The 18,903-nt window shown below is 38.8% G+C and overlaps 1 protein-coding gene across 1 annotated transcript in view; it reads right to left on the bottom strand.

Annotated features, from left to right (window-relative positions):
• Positions 1 to 18,863, bottom strand: part of fgfrl1b (fibroblast growth factor receptor like 1b) — a 48,230-nt gene extending 29,367 nt beyond the window's left edge. Inside the window, exons 1-2 of the mRNA XM_056270324.1 lie at positions 18,543 to 18,863; positions 18,212 to 18,301 (exon numbers count right to left, since the gene is read on the bottom strand). Coding sequence (XP_056126299.1) covers positions 18,212 to 18,284 — 73 coding nt within the window. The 5' untranslated portion in view covers positions 18,285 to 18,301; positions 18,543 to 18,863. The remainder of the gene's footprint in view (positions 1 to 18,211; positions 18,302 to 18,542) is intronic.
• Positions 18,864 to 18,903: the final 40 nt, after the last annotated feature.

Genomic DNA, 18,903 nt, shown 5'->3' with positions numbered 1-18,903 from the left:
AATAAGTGATGACAATTTAAATTTTTGGGTTAACTATCCCTTTAATGAATTTAACCTTATTGTAAAGTATTACCAATTAATTCAAAAATAAACAAAGCAGAAGTCTTCAAAAAAATGCATGATGCATCTAGATGTTCTGATATGACCCCTCTATGAAAAATAAAAATAGCACTGGCAGCCTATCAGATGGCAGCTTCTGCCAGGTCATCTAGAGTTTGATCTACCACTGCCATGTGATCTAGACAGTAGCTTTATCTTCTACAGTACCGTATGTTGAATCTCCTGAAAAAGCAGAGGAGAGCTGCTAGGACTCAGCATGTGATCAATGATAGAGACAGATAGACCAAACACTGCAGTGCTGGTCTTGCCGATGGAATGTGACTTTTATCAAGGAGAGAGATAATGGCAGAGATTGAGGCCTGATGCTGTTTGCACAAAGCCTCCTATTCCGACACACACAGAGGCAACTGGGTAAACAGGTTCACTTACACCTTCCCTCACTTTTAATTCTGGTAATCTGAACACAGGGTTGTGGTTCTGTCACCGCCACTGCTCACAGCTGTCTCTCTACTGTGTGTAATCAGATCTTGAGCCAGACTTTGTACTCGACCAACTCCTGCCTCTGGAGCCAAGCTAACTCAATAAGGCACTGCTGAAGTCTGACATCATGTGTGCGGTTCCACACAGACTTCCTTGTGGGTTTTGTGCTGCTCTTTGTGCCCTGAAGAGGATGCAGAGCAGCTGCCTATCATCTAATGACCCATTAATTCAATTAAACACAGCAAAGCCCAGGCTGCCTTGTCTCACTTTATCTTAATCTTGACGACATTCTTGTACATGTACTACATCTTAACAAATTAAGCACCAAGAGGTTGTAATTTTTGCACATGCAATTTCCTGTTTTATTTTAAAGCTACATTCAAAGCTCAAATGTACACTACCGCTCAAAAGTTTTGGGTCACTAATATTTGTAAATGTTTTTCAAAGAAGTCTTATTTATTTATTTATTGTGTAATATTGTGAAATATTGCAATTTAAAATGAGTATTTTAATACATTTTAAATGTAATTTTGTCATATGAACCTTCAGAAATCATATATTCTTATTATTAATGTTGAAAATTACAAAATGGTGGATTTAATATAGTTAAGGAATCAAATAGGCTAAAATCAAATCTTCACAAAGTCTGGCATATATAATACAAAAGTGGGTTTACAAAGACTTTTAAAGCTATTTAAATGCATTGAGTAGGTCAAACAGAAAATAAAATGTAAAATATGAATGTGGATAAAAACTGCACTAAGACTGCCTTAAAACTGGCAAAACCAGCTAGATGAACTTTAAATCAGTACCAGCAATCTTACTTGCGTCAAACGGCATCTGCAGATGGCGTCTTCGGGCAAACCCAAACAGACAGACTATTGCCTGTACATCATATTATGAATGATTGATGGTTAGAAAAAACATTGATTTGTTTTTTTATAAATGTATTTAATTTATAAATAATATGAATATAATATAAACTAAAGATATAAACTAATAAGGCAGGCAAGGAGAGGAGAAGTAGATCTAAATCAAGCACTTTTAATTTATTTGACAAATTTTACACAAAAGCAAAGACAATAGCCGACAATGAACAAAGGAAACTAAGGGCATTATATACAAAGGTAAATGAGGAACTAAACAACAAGACATAGGTGAAGATGGGAGGAATCAGCCAGAAAATGCAAACTTTTGAAAACGGGTTTTTAAAGTGCAAATTTTTGAAAACGATATGGTTATTTTCTCCGTTTTAACAACAAAAATGCGAATTTGTAAAAAACAGTGACGTCATGTGCATGCGTATTGCGTGTTCAGTCTATAGGCGTGTAGTTTTTATTTACAAAGTGATATCGCCAACTACAGGCCTGACATGCATAATACAGCATTTTTAGTCGTTTTGGAGGATCCATCCCAAAGCAAAAACGTTTCTGTTTTTAGTACATCGTTGTTCCCTACACGTACCCTTAAGGCCCATGCACACCAGGACGATTATTGCGCGCTTTTCACCCACGTTTAACGCCTCGTGACTAAACAAAGGGAGCCAATTGCAAAACACCAGGTGTAAAAGCGTATTTTTTTTAAATACGCCTCGGGTTAGTTTTTTTGGTTTGACACACCGCATTAAAAATGGACCGACCAATGAGATTTTGTTCACGTGCCTGGAGCTGCTGAAGTTACAGTACTTGGTGTCTGAACACAAAGAACTTTATGACAAACGCCACAGCGACTAAAAAAATGTGCCGCAAAAAGTGTGTGAATGGTTTTGGCAAGCACGTAAATTCTGGTTCTCTTCCTCCTCTGTGTGACAAGCGAGTGTCAGAAGCATAAAGTTGCGCAGTGCCACCTTGTGTGCCGGGGTATTTCTGTTTTTCAAAAAGTGCCATCTACTTTAAGGGAGTGAATTTGCACGTTCAGTCGGCGCATCACCAGTGAAAATCGCTTGGGCCTGAACACAAAGACGCGTCGAAAGCGCGTGTGATAATCGACCCCGTGTGCACGAGGCTTAACATACACTTGCCCTTGGGGGAATCCCTGCCGCCATTTTGAAGTGTGTTCAACTTCATCAAGTGGTCGAGGAAAGTTTATTTGGACAGACCCTCGACCCCTCGATTTTGACCGAGGGGGCGAGTCTACTGAACATGAATACCTCAGGTAGATCCATAGACCACAATGCAACATGAGTGTGACGTCACAGCAGATCAAACTTAATTTACCCCCACACCACACAACACTAGTGTGTGATATTTCAGTTATTTTAACAATTAACTGCATAATACTTGTAGCTACCTTTAGCTTACTGTTTTTTACAGTTATAGTTGATTGTATATTTAGCATTTGCATTTTGTGCAATTTTTTATATTTTCTCCAACATCTCAAGCATATATATCCTTTCGAATGGTAAATGGACTGCATTTATATAGCGCTTTCACAGACCCAATGGCCACCAAAGCGCTTTACATATTGCCTCACATTCACCCATTCATACACCGACGGCGGTGTCAGCAATGCAAGCTGGGGTTAAGTGTCTTGCTCATGGACACTTCGACACTTGGTCAGGTGGAACCGGGGATTGAACCACCAACCTTCCGGATTGTAGACAACCTACATGAACCACTGAGCCACTGCCGCCAGAATGGTACGTAAAAAAAAAGAAATCATAAGGAAAAAAAACCCCTGTAAATAATAAATCAGCACAATAGCGGATTCCAAGTGATCAAGGGCTTAGGTCGTTCCATTTAAACATTGCAAGCAGTAGTGGGCACTCATGCAACGTAAGCAATTACGTACATCCGAGTGAATGAGAAAGAGGGAATTTAGCGAGGGAAGGGTGCAAAAAGTGGACATAAGCCCTGTCCCAAATGGCACACTTCATCTGCACTTGTGGTCTTGTGACACAAGAATGCAAGGTTTCCTATTTGTCATTTTAGTTTTGCGGCCGATATGCAGCAGACTTCTACAAAGCAGCATTACGTCACGAAAGTTTGGACGGAGGAAGACCGTGAGGGCTTAGGGTTCCATTTGGGAAAGGGCCTTAAAGCAGCCTAGCAAGGGAACAAAGAAAACAGGAACTAAACGTACAAACTAAGAGTAACAAAAAACCAAACTGAATGTGACAATAATATAACATAATTTAATACTATTACATGTATATCATATGAAGATTTTTGGTTAAAAAATATTGTCATTTATTTATTTATTTAATTTAATTTAATAATATAATATAATATACAGTATGACTGTTTTTAGTTCAGTTAATTTAATGATAGCTTTACTTTAGCTTACTATAATAATCATGTTATGCCCACTTGCTAGAAAGGGGCTGATGCCAAGGATTTCAGATGAACCCCTGACATTTAAACTGCCAGCTGGGGCATTTGGTTCAAGAGTGTCCAGCTTCATCAACCTCACCCAACCCTCACCCCGATAGAGATATTTTGAGAGCTTGAGATGAGATACAAGTAGCATCCATTGCTCTAAATGCACAAAATTTGCTGTATTGCTGTAAATGCACAAAGTGTCCCTGTCTGTCATCAAGCTGCCATGGTTCTCCAGTCCGCAGTTCAACAAAATGATCTACAATGGAGGATATGTTATATTATAGCTAATGGTTTCAAACTGCGGATTGCACAGGCATATACATAGAAGGCCCTATTCAAGTATGACTGGTGTTTCACTGTTGACTGTAATTACAGGGAACCAGTATACATTACGATTCATTATAGATACAAAGCATATCTGAGATTTATCTTGCTCATGCTGTTGGAAATTATGATGGTTTTCTGCTTTGTTATTCAGTATTCCAGACCCCCCAAAGTGAGGTTGCGATCTAACAACCTCAGAAACCCAATGTAGGACATCATGTCCAATTTCTTCAGCGTAGGACAGCATTCCCTATTTGTTTCCTCCTCATATGGACCACCATCAATTTAGACCACAGGGAAAGGGCACTGCAGCGCGCCAAACCCGCCCTCGTAAATAGACCAGCAGCTCTGCAGGGTTTCCGGGGTAATGTTGAGTAACCTGGTCTCCAGCACTGTAATGAGCACCTGCCTATTAAACTCGGCCTTTGTGTCAAAAATCCCAGCCGACAGCCATCACACGCAAGGCCTCTAATCCTGCTTTGGCTCTCTTTTTGCTGCATCTTTTTTATTTTTTTTAAAATCTATTTCTCTCTCTTCTTTCTTTCTCGTGAGTGTTTACTTATTGAGTTATGCCTTGCAGCGTGAGCTACTGCTGTAGCAATGACACTGGCAGAATTGCGTGCCAGAGCAGACACAGCTGTTCGCAAAAAGACAAGACTGCACAAAACGCATTTGCCAAACTGATGCTATTAATCACTTTTGACCCTATGTTACACTAAGAACACGAAAAGTTCACCCATTTACTTTTATCTTCCCTTTTCTTTCTCAGATGCAGAAATAAGCTTAAGACTGTTTTATGACACCGATCCTTGTTTATAATCCTCTCTCTGTGCTTTTTCTATCCTTGGCCTTTGACCTATTGCAACGACCTGAGTTACCAATAAGGGTGAGTGAAGAGGCCCTTCCATCCAGGTTTTAAATTCCTTGAATGCTAGAGCACACAAAATGGGATGTTGGATTCACTTTGCGGCAGTGAAGTGCATCTCTCACAGCTGACAATGAGAGGTTGATCCTGGCTGTGTTAGACACCTGTAATCCCGTGAAACACAAGCTAATCCTTCTTTTAAACAGGGGATAAAGAAACACCCAAGACGCCTCCTATATTGAACCAGGGAACCTCCCATTCACAGCAAATTGTACATGACAAACGCATTGGCCTGGTCTTGCATGAGGACACTGCTTTGACAAGCTCAGTCCACTGGAATGGAGAGAACAAAAGTGGGATGGCAGCTCTCAATCTCTCATTCAGTCTCTCTCAGAGTTGCCCTCTCCCACCTGTGCAAACACTCCAACTCGGCATGTGACAGGTACATAGACAAGCAGGGGATGAAACACGGTTGAACTCTGAGAACTATTCAAGCGCTGAAACTTTTAACTAAGCTCAAATTATATATAAAAAAAAAACGTTCAAAGGCTTGGCGCGTTTCCTTTGAGTTTTAATACCTCCTCTATAAATACTGACACTCAAAGAGCCGCGTTGACGCAATACAGCACCGACAAATGCAGCTCATTAGCTGCTTTGTTTACGTAAACTGACTTTTCACCCACAAAACCGACGGCGTTTGTGATGTGAGCACACGTTTAACATAGATCACAAACTACAAAGAAAAGCCCTCAGACTTCAGAGGAGAATAATGGGCTAATGGTTCTGGTTTTCATCTGGGATTAAAAATATGGGATAAAATACAGCATTAGTTTTTGCCAGGCTGGGTTCATGCTGCCCTGACATTAATGTTCTAGCGTGTGCATGTGTGTTTGGACTCACTGCAGGACCTGATATTATGAACATCATGTTCAAATTTAACAACTGCACTATTTCCCATTGAAATGTGCTGGTTAACTTGCTCAGCATTTACAATGCCAAGGAACACACGCACATGTGCACGTGTGCACACACGCAAATAGAGGTATTTGCTAAATAATTATTTTTTGAAAACTCAACTGCCACATAGGTACACTTAAACGACTCACACTTCCTGTGGCCAGACAGAGTTCAGCAAGAAAATGTGTTAATAGTGAAATCACCGCCGTCAACATAATAACTATCCCTAAATCCCAGCCAAATTAGAAACACATGTACAAATGCATGCTAACACACACATGTAACAAAATGTTCCTCTCAAAAGCATCATACTGTCTGTGAATTACATGCTGACATTTCCAGATAGATCTCTTCAACGAGAGTGGTGCATTTAGCTACAGTTTGCAGCTCTTTCAGACAGACAGGCAGACAATAACTCTGTCTCCAGTGCACGCAGACAGACAGGCAGATAAGAACAGCTCTGGTTACAGCTGTTTGTATCCTTAGGCATTTTCAACTCTGTGCCAGGTACATCATTTCTCCAACACAGGACACGTTAGATGCAGAGCTCAATGATAAGTGTAGCTTATTGAAACTGCATACATTTGCAGCTTATAGTACATGCAAATAAAGTTCTTTAGCTCTTTTTATTACAATAAAATAATGGTGACCAGGGACTGTCAAGCTCCAGAATAGACAAAAAACACCATAACATCATTAGGTATAACAAATAAGTAATCTTTATTTCATGTCTTCTAAAGTCACACAATATATGTGTGAAGAGCAGACCCAATTGTATGTTTTTTTTTGCGGAAAAACTTCCACAAGGCTGTAAGTATCCCAGCGTCGCAGGTGGGAAAATACCTTGGATTGATGACCTGTCCCTAAATTTTAAAGGGATAGTTCACTTCAAAATGAAAATTCCGTCATCATTTACTCATCCTCAAGTGGTTCCAAACCTGTATGAGTTTCTTTCTTCTGCTGAACACAAAATAAGATATTTTAAAGAATATGGGTAACCAAACAGAATGTGGGGCCCCATTGACTTCCATAATGTAGAAAAACAATACTATGGAAGTCAATGGCCATCGTCAACTGTTTGGTTACAAACATTTTTCAAAATATCTTCTTTTATGTTCCACATAACAAATAAATTCATACATGTTTGGAACAACTTAAGGGTGAGTAAATGATGACCACATTTTCATTTTTGGGTGAACTATCCCTTTATCTTTTAAATCTTATATATCCAATTTGTATATTCACAGATTTAAATTTGACACACTAAGACTGGTTAAAAGACCCATAAGCACAGGCCATGATATTTGGTTTAGACGAATTAAACTTTGCTCTCTTCCTAATATCTCATGGCTTCAGAAGGCTTTGAACAATGCACACAAGTTATATTGACTATTATAGTGCTTTTTGTCATTTCTTTTGCGCTTGGCAGTCTCTGGCCGCCATTCATATTCTGCTAAACTTCTCCTTTTCAAAGAATAGTTATACAGGTTTTGAACAACATGAAGAAAATTATGACAAAATGATCAATTTTGGGTGAAATATCAAACTTTACACAGTGTAACTTTTTTTTTAAATGAGACTCAATCTATCACAAATCCTTCATCCAAAACATGTTTTTGTCTTACTTATAATAGGCTTACCATAGTGAATCAGGGTATTTAAATTTTAGACTTTTCAGGATGGTTTTAGTGGGAAATTGTGTACGTACGTCAATCGCCCGTGTGTGTCTCGTCATATCCGAAAAATAGAGAAAAGGTTGCTCCGGCTACTTTGACGCATGTATAGTGTGAGAGCGGCATAGGTTAGTTATCACAATGACGAGAAAGGTTGACATGGAGCACGCTAACACACGGACCTCTGGATAATCACCTGTTTAAAAAAATGATGAATAGAGGAGAGTCTGCGGGCAAAAAGAAAACTCTGTCACAAAGCTTGTAATAAAATGAGAATCAACATTGGCTTGGCTTTTCTGAGATGGCGAGAACTGAGGGATTTGAAATGGTGTAAAAATGACGTGGCCTGATGCCGTTTTTATCACTCAACAGGTGAGCAAGGTATTTTTAGGCCTGTAGCGGCGCGTCGATGACGTCGACGCTTCGACGTCAAAAATTCGTCGACGTCATATTTTTTTGTCGACGCTTCTTTATTTATTTATGTATTTTTTTTTTTTGCACCGTTCCCGGCGGTACAGCTCGCCACACACACGTGGGAGACCGAAACATTGCAGAATCGAGGACGAAACAGCAACCTCTTCACAGAATTCACAACAAAGCCATGCAAAAGTCCCAACAAAAGAAAAAGTCCTAAAAAAACCCAGCTCGCACTAAATCATCGAAGGTATGGGAATACTTCAAATTTAGTCCCAAACGTAAAGGTGTCGTTATTTGCGCTCTTTGTCAAATGGAGTTGACATCCCAAGTCTCCCGCATAGTGATAGCGGCTCCCTGATGACCGCAAATTAGTTAAAATCTCCCGGAATCTAGAGCTCGCGAGCTCCAAACCGTGTAGCGCGCGCAGCGAGGGAGAGAGCGAGAGACCTTGCGCGTGTATGTGCAAATGTGCGTGTGTGCCTTATGAAGCGCATGTAAACCCCACCCCCGTCAACAAAACCGAAAAATCAGTCCAGATGTTTTTTATGAGCACTGAAAACATTAAAATGAGCACCACATCCAAGTGTGATAGGGCTCATTTGAGTAGCCTACCAAACATTTTACAGTGTAGATACTCTGTTAGAACCAGATCAAAATTGTTGTGCATTGAATGTGCACTCCTGCAATTTCCATGTTACAAAAAAGAATCGTTCAATTAGTCGTTAGATTAGTCGACTAATCGATAAAATAATCGACAGACTAATCGTTTAATTAATAATCGTTTACCCCAGCCCTAGGTATTTTATTGAACACGAACAGATATGTAGTTCATTGTAAAGCATTATCTACTGTGAAGAGTTTCAATTTCATTGTGGTTGTTGTAGCGCTGTGCTGGAATTATTTTCAAGGACGTTGTGTCTATTAATTAGTATAAATACAGTAATGTCTTCAGCTAGTCAGCTTAAAATCATTTCACTCTAAACTGGTTATATCTCTTAAGCATGAATGTTTTATGAGTATGCAGTAGGAAAACCATATTCAGGCACACAGACAAAGCACAACCAAAATAATGTTCTTCCGCAAAATACATGCAGTGTACCTTTAAATATTTGCTGAATATAAAATAAGTCTGATACCATTTTTAAATGAAGTCATTAATGCAAAGTACTAGGTTAAATGAAATATTCTTTGTAAATGTGTTCATTTTCACAATTTAGTTGAATAATGACAGAAAATCAAAAGCTATATCAAAGCTTCTTTCCATATTTTATAATTATATGAATTACATACAGGGATATTTAGAAAAAAAAAGAAAGAAAGAAAGAAGGACAAGTATGTCAACAAGTCACAACCAAGCAGCGTCCCAAAGACCCTTGTGTGTGTGAAACTACTATTTAAAGAATATAATCATCCAGGTTTGCAACATCTTTCACACTTTTTAAATATGCAAAAAAAAACAAAAAAAACATTGAGAGTACTACGCTCTTACATGCATTAGTAGGTGACAGATAGATCAAATTAACCCAATATTTCATAAGCAAACACATAAGTTGCAAGGGAATTTGTAGAACTCTCCATTATAATATAGGCACATAATCATTCAAAGCTTAGTATATGAAGCAGCCAATGCTTTTCCATTGCATTTGGCTTCTCTTTAACTTGGCCAAAGCGGCCAGAGACTGACGCCTGCATTACCGTTGTCCTGCAGAGGCAGATCACAGACACAGCATGGCTCCAACAGAGTTGCTCCATTATCATTTGTTTGATAAGCAGGGCCTGCCTGCAGAGCTGCATTATCTGTCTAATAAACCCAGAGATCCTGACACCTGCTGAGAAGCCAGCTAAAGAGAGCGCTGCATAACTGAAGCATGTTTTTCCTGTTCTTATCAAAGCTATTTCTACTTTATAAGGTAGATCATTGAGGTAAATGGAGCATGAGGGCCAACATCTCCTGCTTACGACCCAGAATCTGGAACTGATTTAAATATCTGAGGGGAGGAAAAAAGAAACCCTTAAAAGAAAGAGTGAAAGTCTTTTCCTGTGGCTACAAATAAAAAATATACCACGTGTTACCGTATCTGACCTCTTTAAAGAGCATAACCCAGGCCTTTGAAACATGTGCCACTCTAAACAGCTGGTAACTGCCACGACTGTTGGATACACATTTCTGTCTTTCATCAAATTCTAATAATAATAATAATAATAATAACTTCAATTTATATAGCGCCTTTCAAAGTACCCAAGGACGCTTAACAATCAACATGAGAAAGGGAAGGGTAGAATTAAGATAAGGGCAAAGGCCAGGGGAGCTAGAGTCCATAGGCCTCATTGAAAAGGTGTGTTTTGAGCTGGCATTTAAAGGTTAAAAGTGAGGAGGCAGAGCGGATCTCATGGGGAAGCTTGTTCCAAAGTGAAGGAGCACCAACACAGAAAGCTCTATCACCAAATGTCTTAAGCCTGGACTTAGGAACAGCAAGCAGGTCCTTGTCAGAGGAACGCAGGGACCGTGACTGAGTGTAGGGATGGAGAAGATCAGTAATGTACTGGGGTGCAAGTCCATGAAGGGACTTGTACGTCAGGAGGAGGATTTTATATTTGATGCGGGACTTAACTGGCAGCCAATGAAGCTTCATCAGGATGGGAGTAATGTGAAGACCAAGTTTTGTGTGTGTGAGCATCCTAGCCGCAGAGTTCTGCACATACTGTAGTCTGTCAGTGGCTTTGCTGGGTAGACCGAACAGGATGCCATTGCAATAGTCAAGTCGGGAGGTGATGAATGAGTGGATGAGGGCCTCAGCTACAGAGTTGGAGAGGCACTGTCGGAGTCTGGAGATGTTCTTGAGATGATAGAAAGCAATTTTAGTGACGTTTTTAATGTGTTGTTGGAAGGAGAGAGTGGAGTCCATGATGACGCCCAGGTTGCGTACTTGAGGAGATGCAGAGATTGAGCAGCCATCCACATCCAGTATGATGTCATCAACTTTTTTAAGAAGTGACAGCGGGGCAAACACCATGAGTTCTGTTTTGTCTTTGTTCAGTTTGAGAAGGTTACTGTCCAACCAGTGCTTTATGTCCTTCAGGCAGTTGATAAGTGGCACTGGTGGAAGAGAAGTAGAAGGCTTGGTACTGATGTAGAGCTGAGTGTCGTCAGCATAGCAGTGGAAGTGTAATCCATGCTTCCGGACAATCATCCCAAGTGGCAACATGTAAATATTAAATAGCAGTGGGCCAAGTACAGATCCTTGTGGCACGCCATGCAGGACTGGCGCCAATTTAGAGCAAGTCCCCTTGAAGGTGACATATTGTTGCCTGTCGGTGAGATAGGATTTAAACCAGGAATACACTGTATCAGTAAGGCCAATGAGTTCAGAGAGACGTGTGAGAAGAATGGAATGGGAGACTGTATCGAAGGCTGCAGAGAGGTCAAGAAGTATTAGAATGCTGACATGGCCAGAGTCAGCTGCCATGAGAAGGTCATTCGTGATTTTGATGAGGGCAGTTTCTGTGCTATGATGTGTCCTGAAACCAGATTGAAAAGGCTACAACCGGTAGAATGCATAAATCACAGAGCTATATTTATTAGCATGGATACAGTTTGTTTCGCTTGAACTTCAAGTACATGCTCTGCAGTGGCAGTCTGCCAGATCAGAACAAACATAAAAAAAAACTGCCAAACATTAAGCTGCGCTGCTCATAACGGCCAGGCCTGGTGCCACAGGAACCTAAACTTTTTTCTTGGGCGAAAGCAGTCAGCTTCTTTCCACCAGCAAGAAAGTTAGTGAGAAACAGGAAATATCTGACCACAAGAGAATAGAGAAGCAAGAGCATTTCTCAGACTGCTGTGTTCACACTTTATCTGAGATCACTACTGTCAGTGTGTTTATGTGTGTAAGAGACGGGTTGCTTGCTGGAGGACTCTCAAGCTGTCCATACTCATAGAAACTAATGAGATTATGAGATTTAAACAAGTAGCCTTCACTTAATATACAATCAAGATGACCCCCACTGGGCAAAAGTAAACTTATTAGTGATGCACCGATAATGATTTTTCATAGCCTATTACATTTTTTTTTTACGAACAAATTGGCCGACTTGGATACCGGTAGTAGATTTTTTCTTTAAGCAAATGTATTTGTTGTTTAGGCTATTTGCTCTATAACAGGCCTTAAACAAAAATAAAATATCTGTAGCCATTTAGAGGAAACCACAGCATTTAAATCATGATACAAATAAAGATGATACACACATGTAGCACGAAGAGTTGTTTTTTATTTAAATTAGATTGTATCATTTAAGATTTAAAGCTAAAGCAGAATGGTCTGACTTTGGCTTTGTGAAATGATGCTACATAAGACACCTGCACAAAACAAGAACAGCAGACGGACTGAATAAAAACGCAAATTCACTCTCTGACAGAAGGTGGCGCTTATGGAACAGCAGCAGTTTCTTAGGGTACAGCTGTACATAAAGCAGCGCTGCGCTTATAAACACCACTAACAGTGAGTTTGCTGTGCCTGGTACAGTATTTTCACTGCTGGTGCATATCTGTTCTCCTCTTTATCATTGTATTTATTTAGCATGTCCCATCTCTGGCCTGAGTTAACATCCTGTTTACAGACTTTGTAATATTTCCACACAACTGACATTTTGGGAAATGATTGCAGTGCAGTGCAGTTTGCCTGGAAAAGAGATCGGCCAAAATAAAAGTAAAAACTGGCTGGTTGCTGATCGTGTGGTTGGAGCAAAAACCGCCCCGGTCGACCGGTGCGTCTCTAAAACTTATCCCAGCTGTAATATGATTTTTGCTGAATATAAAATATGTCTGATACCGTACATTGTCGTAACACACGGGAATGAACCTCATTGATTCTCACGGGCCAAGCAAGCAATGCTTCAGCTTCCGTTTACTAGAATATATAATGTTGTAAACATTGTTCGCTGATCAATGTTTATATTTGAATAAAAGCCTAAATTAAATCTTTTCATAATATAAAGTGATTGTGTCTCTTCTGAAGACTTGGATAAAACCATTTGATTAATATGGATTTATTTTCCTATCTCTTTATGAATGTTTTGTATGGAGCTAATAATATGACAAAATGATTTGAATTTGAATTGTGTAAATTTGAATTATTTGCAAGTGTAATCTAACAAAACTGAATTTTAAATAGTTCTGAATTTGAATTTTTTTAGAACGAATATTGAACATCTGAAATTTAACAAACTGAAAGGTTTTTATGGCTGAATTTTATAGACATGTATTTTCAAACAGCTAGTTTTTGTGTTCTGAATTCAAATACTGCAAATTTTCAGTTTAAAAAAATACGGATTCAAGTTTTCAAGATGAAGAAATTCGGAACGTCAAATTCAGTTTTCTAAAATTCAATGTCAAAAATTCAATGTCAAAAATTCAGGTCTTACAGAAAGTAGGTCACAGGGAAGAGTAGATGATCTCGGGAAAGTCGAACAGAGCATTTTGGCCAATTAGGGACTGCAGAAGTTTTCCAGTGCGAACGTGGTGGTTCAAGAGGTTGCCGCTCTCTGACTCTGATCATGAATCGCCCGGAGGTAAGTTAAACAAGAATGATTTTGTGTTTGTTAGGTTAGCGTTCTCAGCACGTGATACATTTGTCTAAGCGGTCTCTGGTGTTTGTTTTAAAGTATATTTTGTGTAATATTTTGTGTAAAATTGATTAGAACGCCACCGTGTCTACTACACAGACAGGACGCGAGCGGCGCGAGCAAAACAAAAATGTATTAGTGCAACTTTCATTAAGTAAAATCACCAAAAGCCTTCAACCAAACTGAGATGACCCGGTTTTATACATAATGCCAACATAATGCAATTGTCCTTTCAATATTAAAGTCTTCTCTACTGACTGATGACTGACTCAGTAATAAAGACTGTCTTTGCCGCCATCTAACATTACAGGCGAAATATTTTAACTTATGCTGCTGCTCACGGCCAGGGACTATTTTTTTTCCAGCGGAAGGTTGAAGGCTTTTGGTGATTTTTTTGGTGATTTTAATCACTTTTGGTGATTTTGGTGATTTTATAATGAAAGTTGCACTAATACATTTTTGTTTTGCTTTATTATGATTATTGAGTGGCAATCGCTTTAGAAAAGCAATACACGGTACTCAAGGCTAGTGCTGTCTTGTGAATAAGTCACGTCTGAAGGGGTTGCACTTGCAAGCACTCTGGTTCGCGTCGTATTCACGATACAGCACCATAGCACACCCTCTCGTACCTTATGCTTACATGTACGACGCAATCTAGACGCTAACCTAGACCTAGACGCTAACGCTAACCTAACAAACACAAAATCATTCATGTTTAACTTACCTCCGGGCGATTCATGATCAGAGTCAGAGAGCGGCAACCTCTTGAACCACCACGTTCGGACTGAAAAACTTCTGCAGTCCCTAATTGGCCAAAATGCTCTGTTCGACTTTTCCGAGATCATCTACTCTTCCCTGTGACCTACTTTCTGTAAGACCTGAATTTTTGACATTGAATTTTTGACATTGAATTTTAGAAAACTGAATTTGACGTTCCGAATTTCTTCATCTTGAAAACTTGAATCCGTATTTTTTTAAACTGAAATTTTGCAGTATTTGAATTCAGAACACAAAAACTAGCTGTTTGAAAATACATGTCAATAAAATTCAGCCATAAAAACCTTTCAGTTTGTTAAATTTCAGATGTTCAATATTCGTTCCAAAAAAATTCAAATTCAGAACTATTTAAAATTCAGTTTTGTTAGATTACACTTGCAAATAATTCAAATTTACACAATTCAAATTCAAATCATTTTGTCATATTATTAGCTCCATACTTTTGCAGCATCAGAGTTGGGTGAATATACTTTCAATGGAAAGACAGAAATCTCTAAGATTTTTATGAAAAATATCATGTGTTCCAAAGTGAACAAAAGTTCTATGGATTTGTAGCGACACAAGGGTGAAAAAAATGATGACAGAATTTTCATTTTTTTGGATGAACTATCTCTTTAATACAGATTGACAGTCTGCCTGAAATAAAATAAAATTGAATAAGAATAATAAAAAAAACATCCACATTAATTACTCAGATGAAAAGAATATCTTACACAATATCCTACTGTATATCAGTATCTTAACTTTAGCGCTGTCTTGCAACCTCTAGGTGAGGAGGCTAGAGTTTATGCTTTAAATTTTCTCAAAAGTTTTATCGAAACTAAAAAGTAAAAGAAAACAGGCAAATAAAGTATATTAAAAGGTGAATGTAATCAAGAAAGACCTGCTCTGATCAATCTGATTTCTTCTCAACAGTGAAGTCACGCCTCTGCTCTTCCAGAATTCTAGGGAAACAAGTGTTTGTGTCACAGAGCAATGCTGTTGACACATTGTACCAAAGTCTCATTGGAAACACATCCAGTAACTCTGTCTTGCCTTAAGCTCCATATCGTGTTGCTCTACAACATAATAGTCACTTCACCCAACAATGAACCCTCTTAAATGAGCCAAGTGCACTTGTGTCTGACACAATCTATTGAAGCAATTTCCTTATTGTTTATTTAATATTAAAGCTTGTAGAATACCACTGTTTTAGCAATTCTACCAACATACACCTCATTCAACTCAGCCAAAGAGAAGCTGTTTACACACATGCCATATATCGCACTCCTGTTTCCTCATTCCCTGCTTTTAACACACAGATAGTGGGAGAACCAGGATCCAGCATTCCAAGAATGGCTGACAGGGAAAAAAAAAAGCAATCCAAGGACAACACGAATTGGGAACCCCTCCTCAAGAAGGGCTTATAGCACACAATGAGGAATAGAGTCAACAAATGGACCAATAAACAGAGAAGACAATGAATTGTTTACTTAGTAGAGGTCAGGCTCTGACTTGTGGGTTAAAACCTGGCATTCTTATGGGTCCAATAATAGTAATCAGTAATCACCTATTTGTTAAATAGAGTAAATACCAGAGTTAACTCATCCAGATTTATTATGCTAGACCCAATAATGTTGTTTTAGATAACAGTGACATAAATGGCCATAAAAATAGACCATGATAGACCATAAATGGCTAAGCCATCATAAAGGATAAAAAGGTCAGGTTTCCCAGCATGAGTTCTATAATTAATGTATTCAGTTTAAAATACCTTTAACCAAGGATACTACACTAATCTATAGCATAACAAATAGAAATGGCTTTATCTTTCAAACACATTCATGTATTTCCTCTGGGAGAGAGAAAAATGTCCTTTGGGCTCACAGCAGGGTGATGGCCCATGTGGAGAAGTTCAACACCTTTCTGACTCAACTCTCCAATACACAATCTCCAGCACAGTAGGTGTCATTAGTTTGAGTTATGTAAATTGCTTTTCAACTTGGCAGCGAACACTGAATTATGTACCTCTAAATTTCTGTTACAGTTCAAGGAACAGGGACCTCTTGTTTGGTCTGAGACACCCCAGTGCAGATATAGATGTAGGACTCAAAAGAATGACTTTATGTGTGTGTGCGGTTAGTCTGCTGTGTCAGTAAACACGGCACATGGCCGGGCCGTTCCCTAATGTGCTTAAAGTAGTCAATAAACATATTGGGCTGCAAAATGTCATTTTTTAAAGGGATAGTTCACTTTGAAATTAATTTTTGGTATGTTTTAGCTTACCTCAAGGGCATCCAAGATGTAGGTGTCTTTGTTTCCGCAGTAGTTTCAATTTTGATATTTTTAGGTCAAACCGTTCTTGTCTGTCAGTCATATAATGCAGGTCTATGGTCACTTCCTCAAAGAGCATACACAGAGAAGTCCAAATTAAACATGATTTAATGACTCGTAAATGTAAGTACACATTGATGGCCTAAGACACGAAACGAGCAGTTTGTGTGAGAAAACGAACAGTATTTATATCGTTTTTACCTCTTGTAAACACAGCCACGTCCAAGTGATCTGAGGGCGCGGGCGCTTCGGTCTTTTCCGGCAAGTGATCTCTCGCACGTGTACGTCACTCATTGTTTATACAGAACAGAGATTGTAGGTAAGACGGCTAATTAAAATGGTACTAATTTGCACTTATCCGGGATGTTTAAACCGTCGTAAAAAATAAATAAATAAATAAAATAAATTTAAAATAAAACAATTGTATGAGTGACGTACACGCGAGAGATCACTTCCGGCGCTTTCCGGCGCTTGCCGGAAAAGACCGAAGCGCCCACGCCCTCAGATCACTTGGACGTGGCTGTGTTTACAAGAGGTAAAAACGATATAAATACTGTTCGTTTTCTCACACAAACTGCTCGTTTCGTGTCTTAGGCCATCAATGTGTACTTACATTTACGAGTCATTAAATCATGTTTAATTTGGACTTCTCTGTGCATGCTCTTTGAGGAAGTGACCATAGACCTGCATTATATGACTGACAGACAAGAATAATAATATTGATATTAAAAATATCAAAATTGAAACTACTGCGGAAACAAAGACACCTACATCTTGGATGCCCTTGAGGTAAGCTAAAACATACCAAAAATTAATTTCAAAGTGAACTATCCCTTTAAGGTCTTGACATTATAACAAAATAAAATAGGTTCAGTACCACTGTAACAATTTTCTTGTAGTTATGTTATAACATCATCTTTGAGCTTGTAAGTTTAAATTGTAACAGTAGCTTAAGTAATTCCAGCATAAACATTTAACCCTGCAATTCAATTAAAAAAAAGTGCACTGAACTTATCACTGCAGGTTATCACTTTAATTTTTTTATATAAAAAAACCCATTAAGGCAGCAATTAAAAGTGATTTGGGTAAATTTGAAAGTTAGAGGGCAAAATACACCCACATTTCATAAAAAAAAGCCATGTGTAAAATGGAAAATTATGTGCATTTATTTATTTGTGATAATTGGTTTTGAACATGTATCCTTGAATTTCTTTCCAAATTTAGATAAGGAGCAAATGTTCAAAAAGAAAAAAGTGGTCTTCTAAAAATCACACTGAAAGCTGTTATTTATGAGCCAATAATATAAAATCTTCATTAGACGGCTTACTATTGTATCGTCAAAGGAAAAGCTCTCTAAGCCCTAATGAATGAATAAAAGACTCGTAACAGACAACACGACTCACCTCTCGCTTCACATGACAGCGCCACGATCAAAATCCCAGTGAGAAAAGTCAAGCCTCCTCTCGTTGGAAACATTTTACGATGACACGCCACTAAAAGAAACAATGAGAATCAAAACGATGGAGTTTTACACAACGGTCACACACCGTGCCAGCAACGCGATGCGACAAATTAGGCTAAAACTCAACAGCAACTTTTCCTAATAATAATGGTCGCGTCGTGTCATGGCGTTCGTTTGCAGAGTAAATGTGGTTCAATTAGCCTATAGCCTAATAAACTAACCAGCTAATCTGTACATATGCAGTGTTACTGTAATTAACTAACGTTACTTACATGTCCGCCGAAAGGGATTTAATATTACGAATTAATCAGTTTCTTATAGAAAGATGAAACGAACACTCTTGAGCAGCAAGGTCTTCTTTGAAATGACTTCAGATTTATTAGTATATTGTCCAGAAGAAGAAAAGTTCAGTAATAGTTAGGTTCCACTCGCCTCTTCTCTTGACATGACCCGTCAGCATCCCTGCCCGTGGAGAGAACTGAAGCTCCTCAGCTGTGAATCACAGCAACGCTCCTACGAGCCAACAGATGGAGACCAGCAGAAATTACACTCGAGCGCCCCCTGTATGCGGACAAATACAACGCAACTCCACCACAACCTGTAGGCTAGACAAGAATGCACAGCCAATTTCCA

Source organism: Rhinichthys klamathensis, unplaced genomic scaffold (assembly GCF_029890125.1).
Source record: "Rhinichthys klamathensis goyatoka isolate OS25496 unplaced genomic scaffold, OSU_Roscu_1.1 h1tg000301l_1, whole genome shotgun sequence".
NCBI classification, from domain to species: Eukaryota; Metazoa; Chordata; class Actinopteri; order Cypriniformes; family Leuciscidae; genus Rhinichthys; species Rhinichthys klamathensis.
The sequence above is the reverse complement of the archived record's forward strand: the minus strand, read 5'-3'. Positions and strand labels throughout refer to the sequence as shown.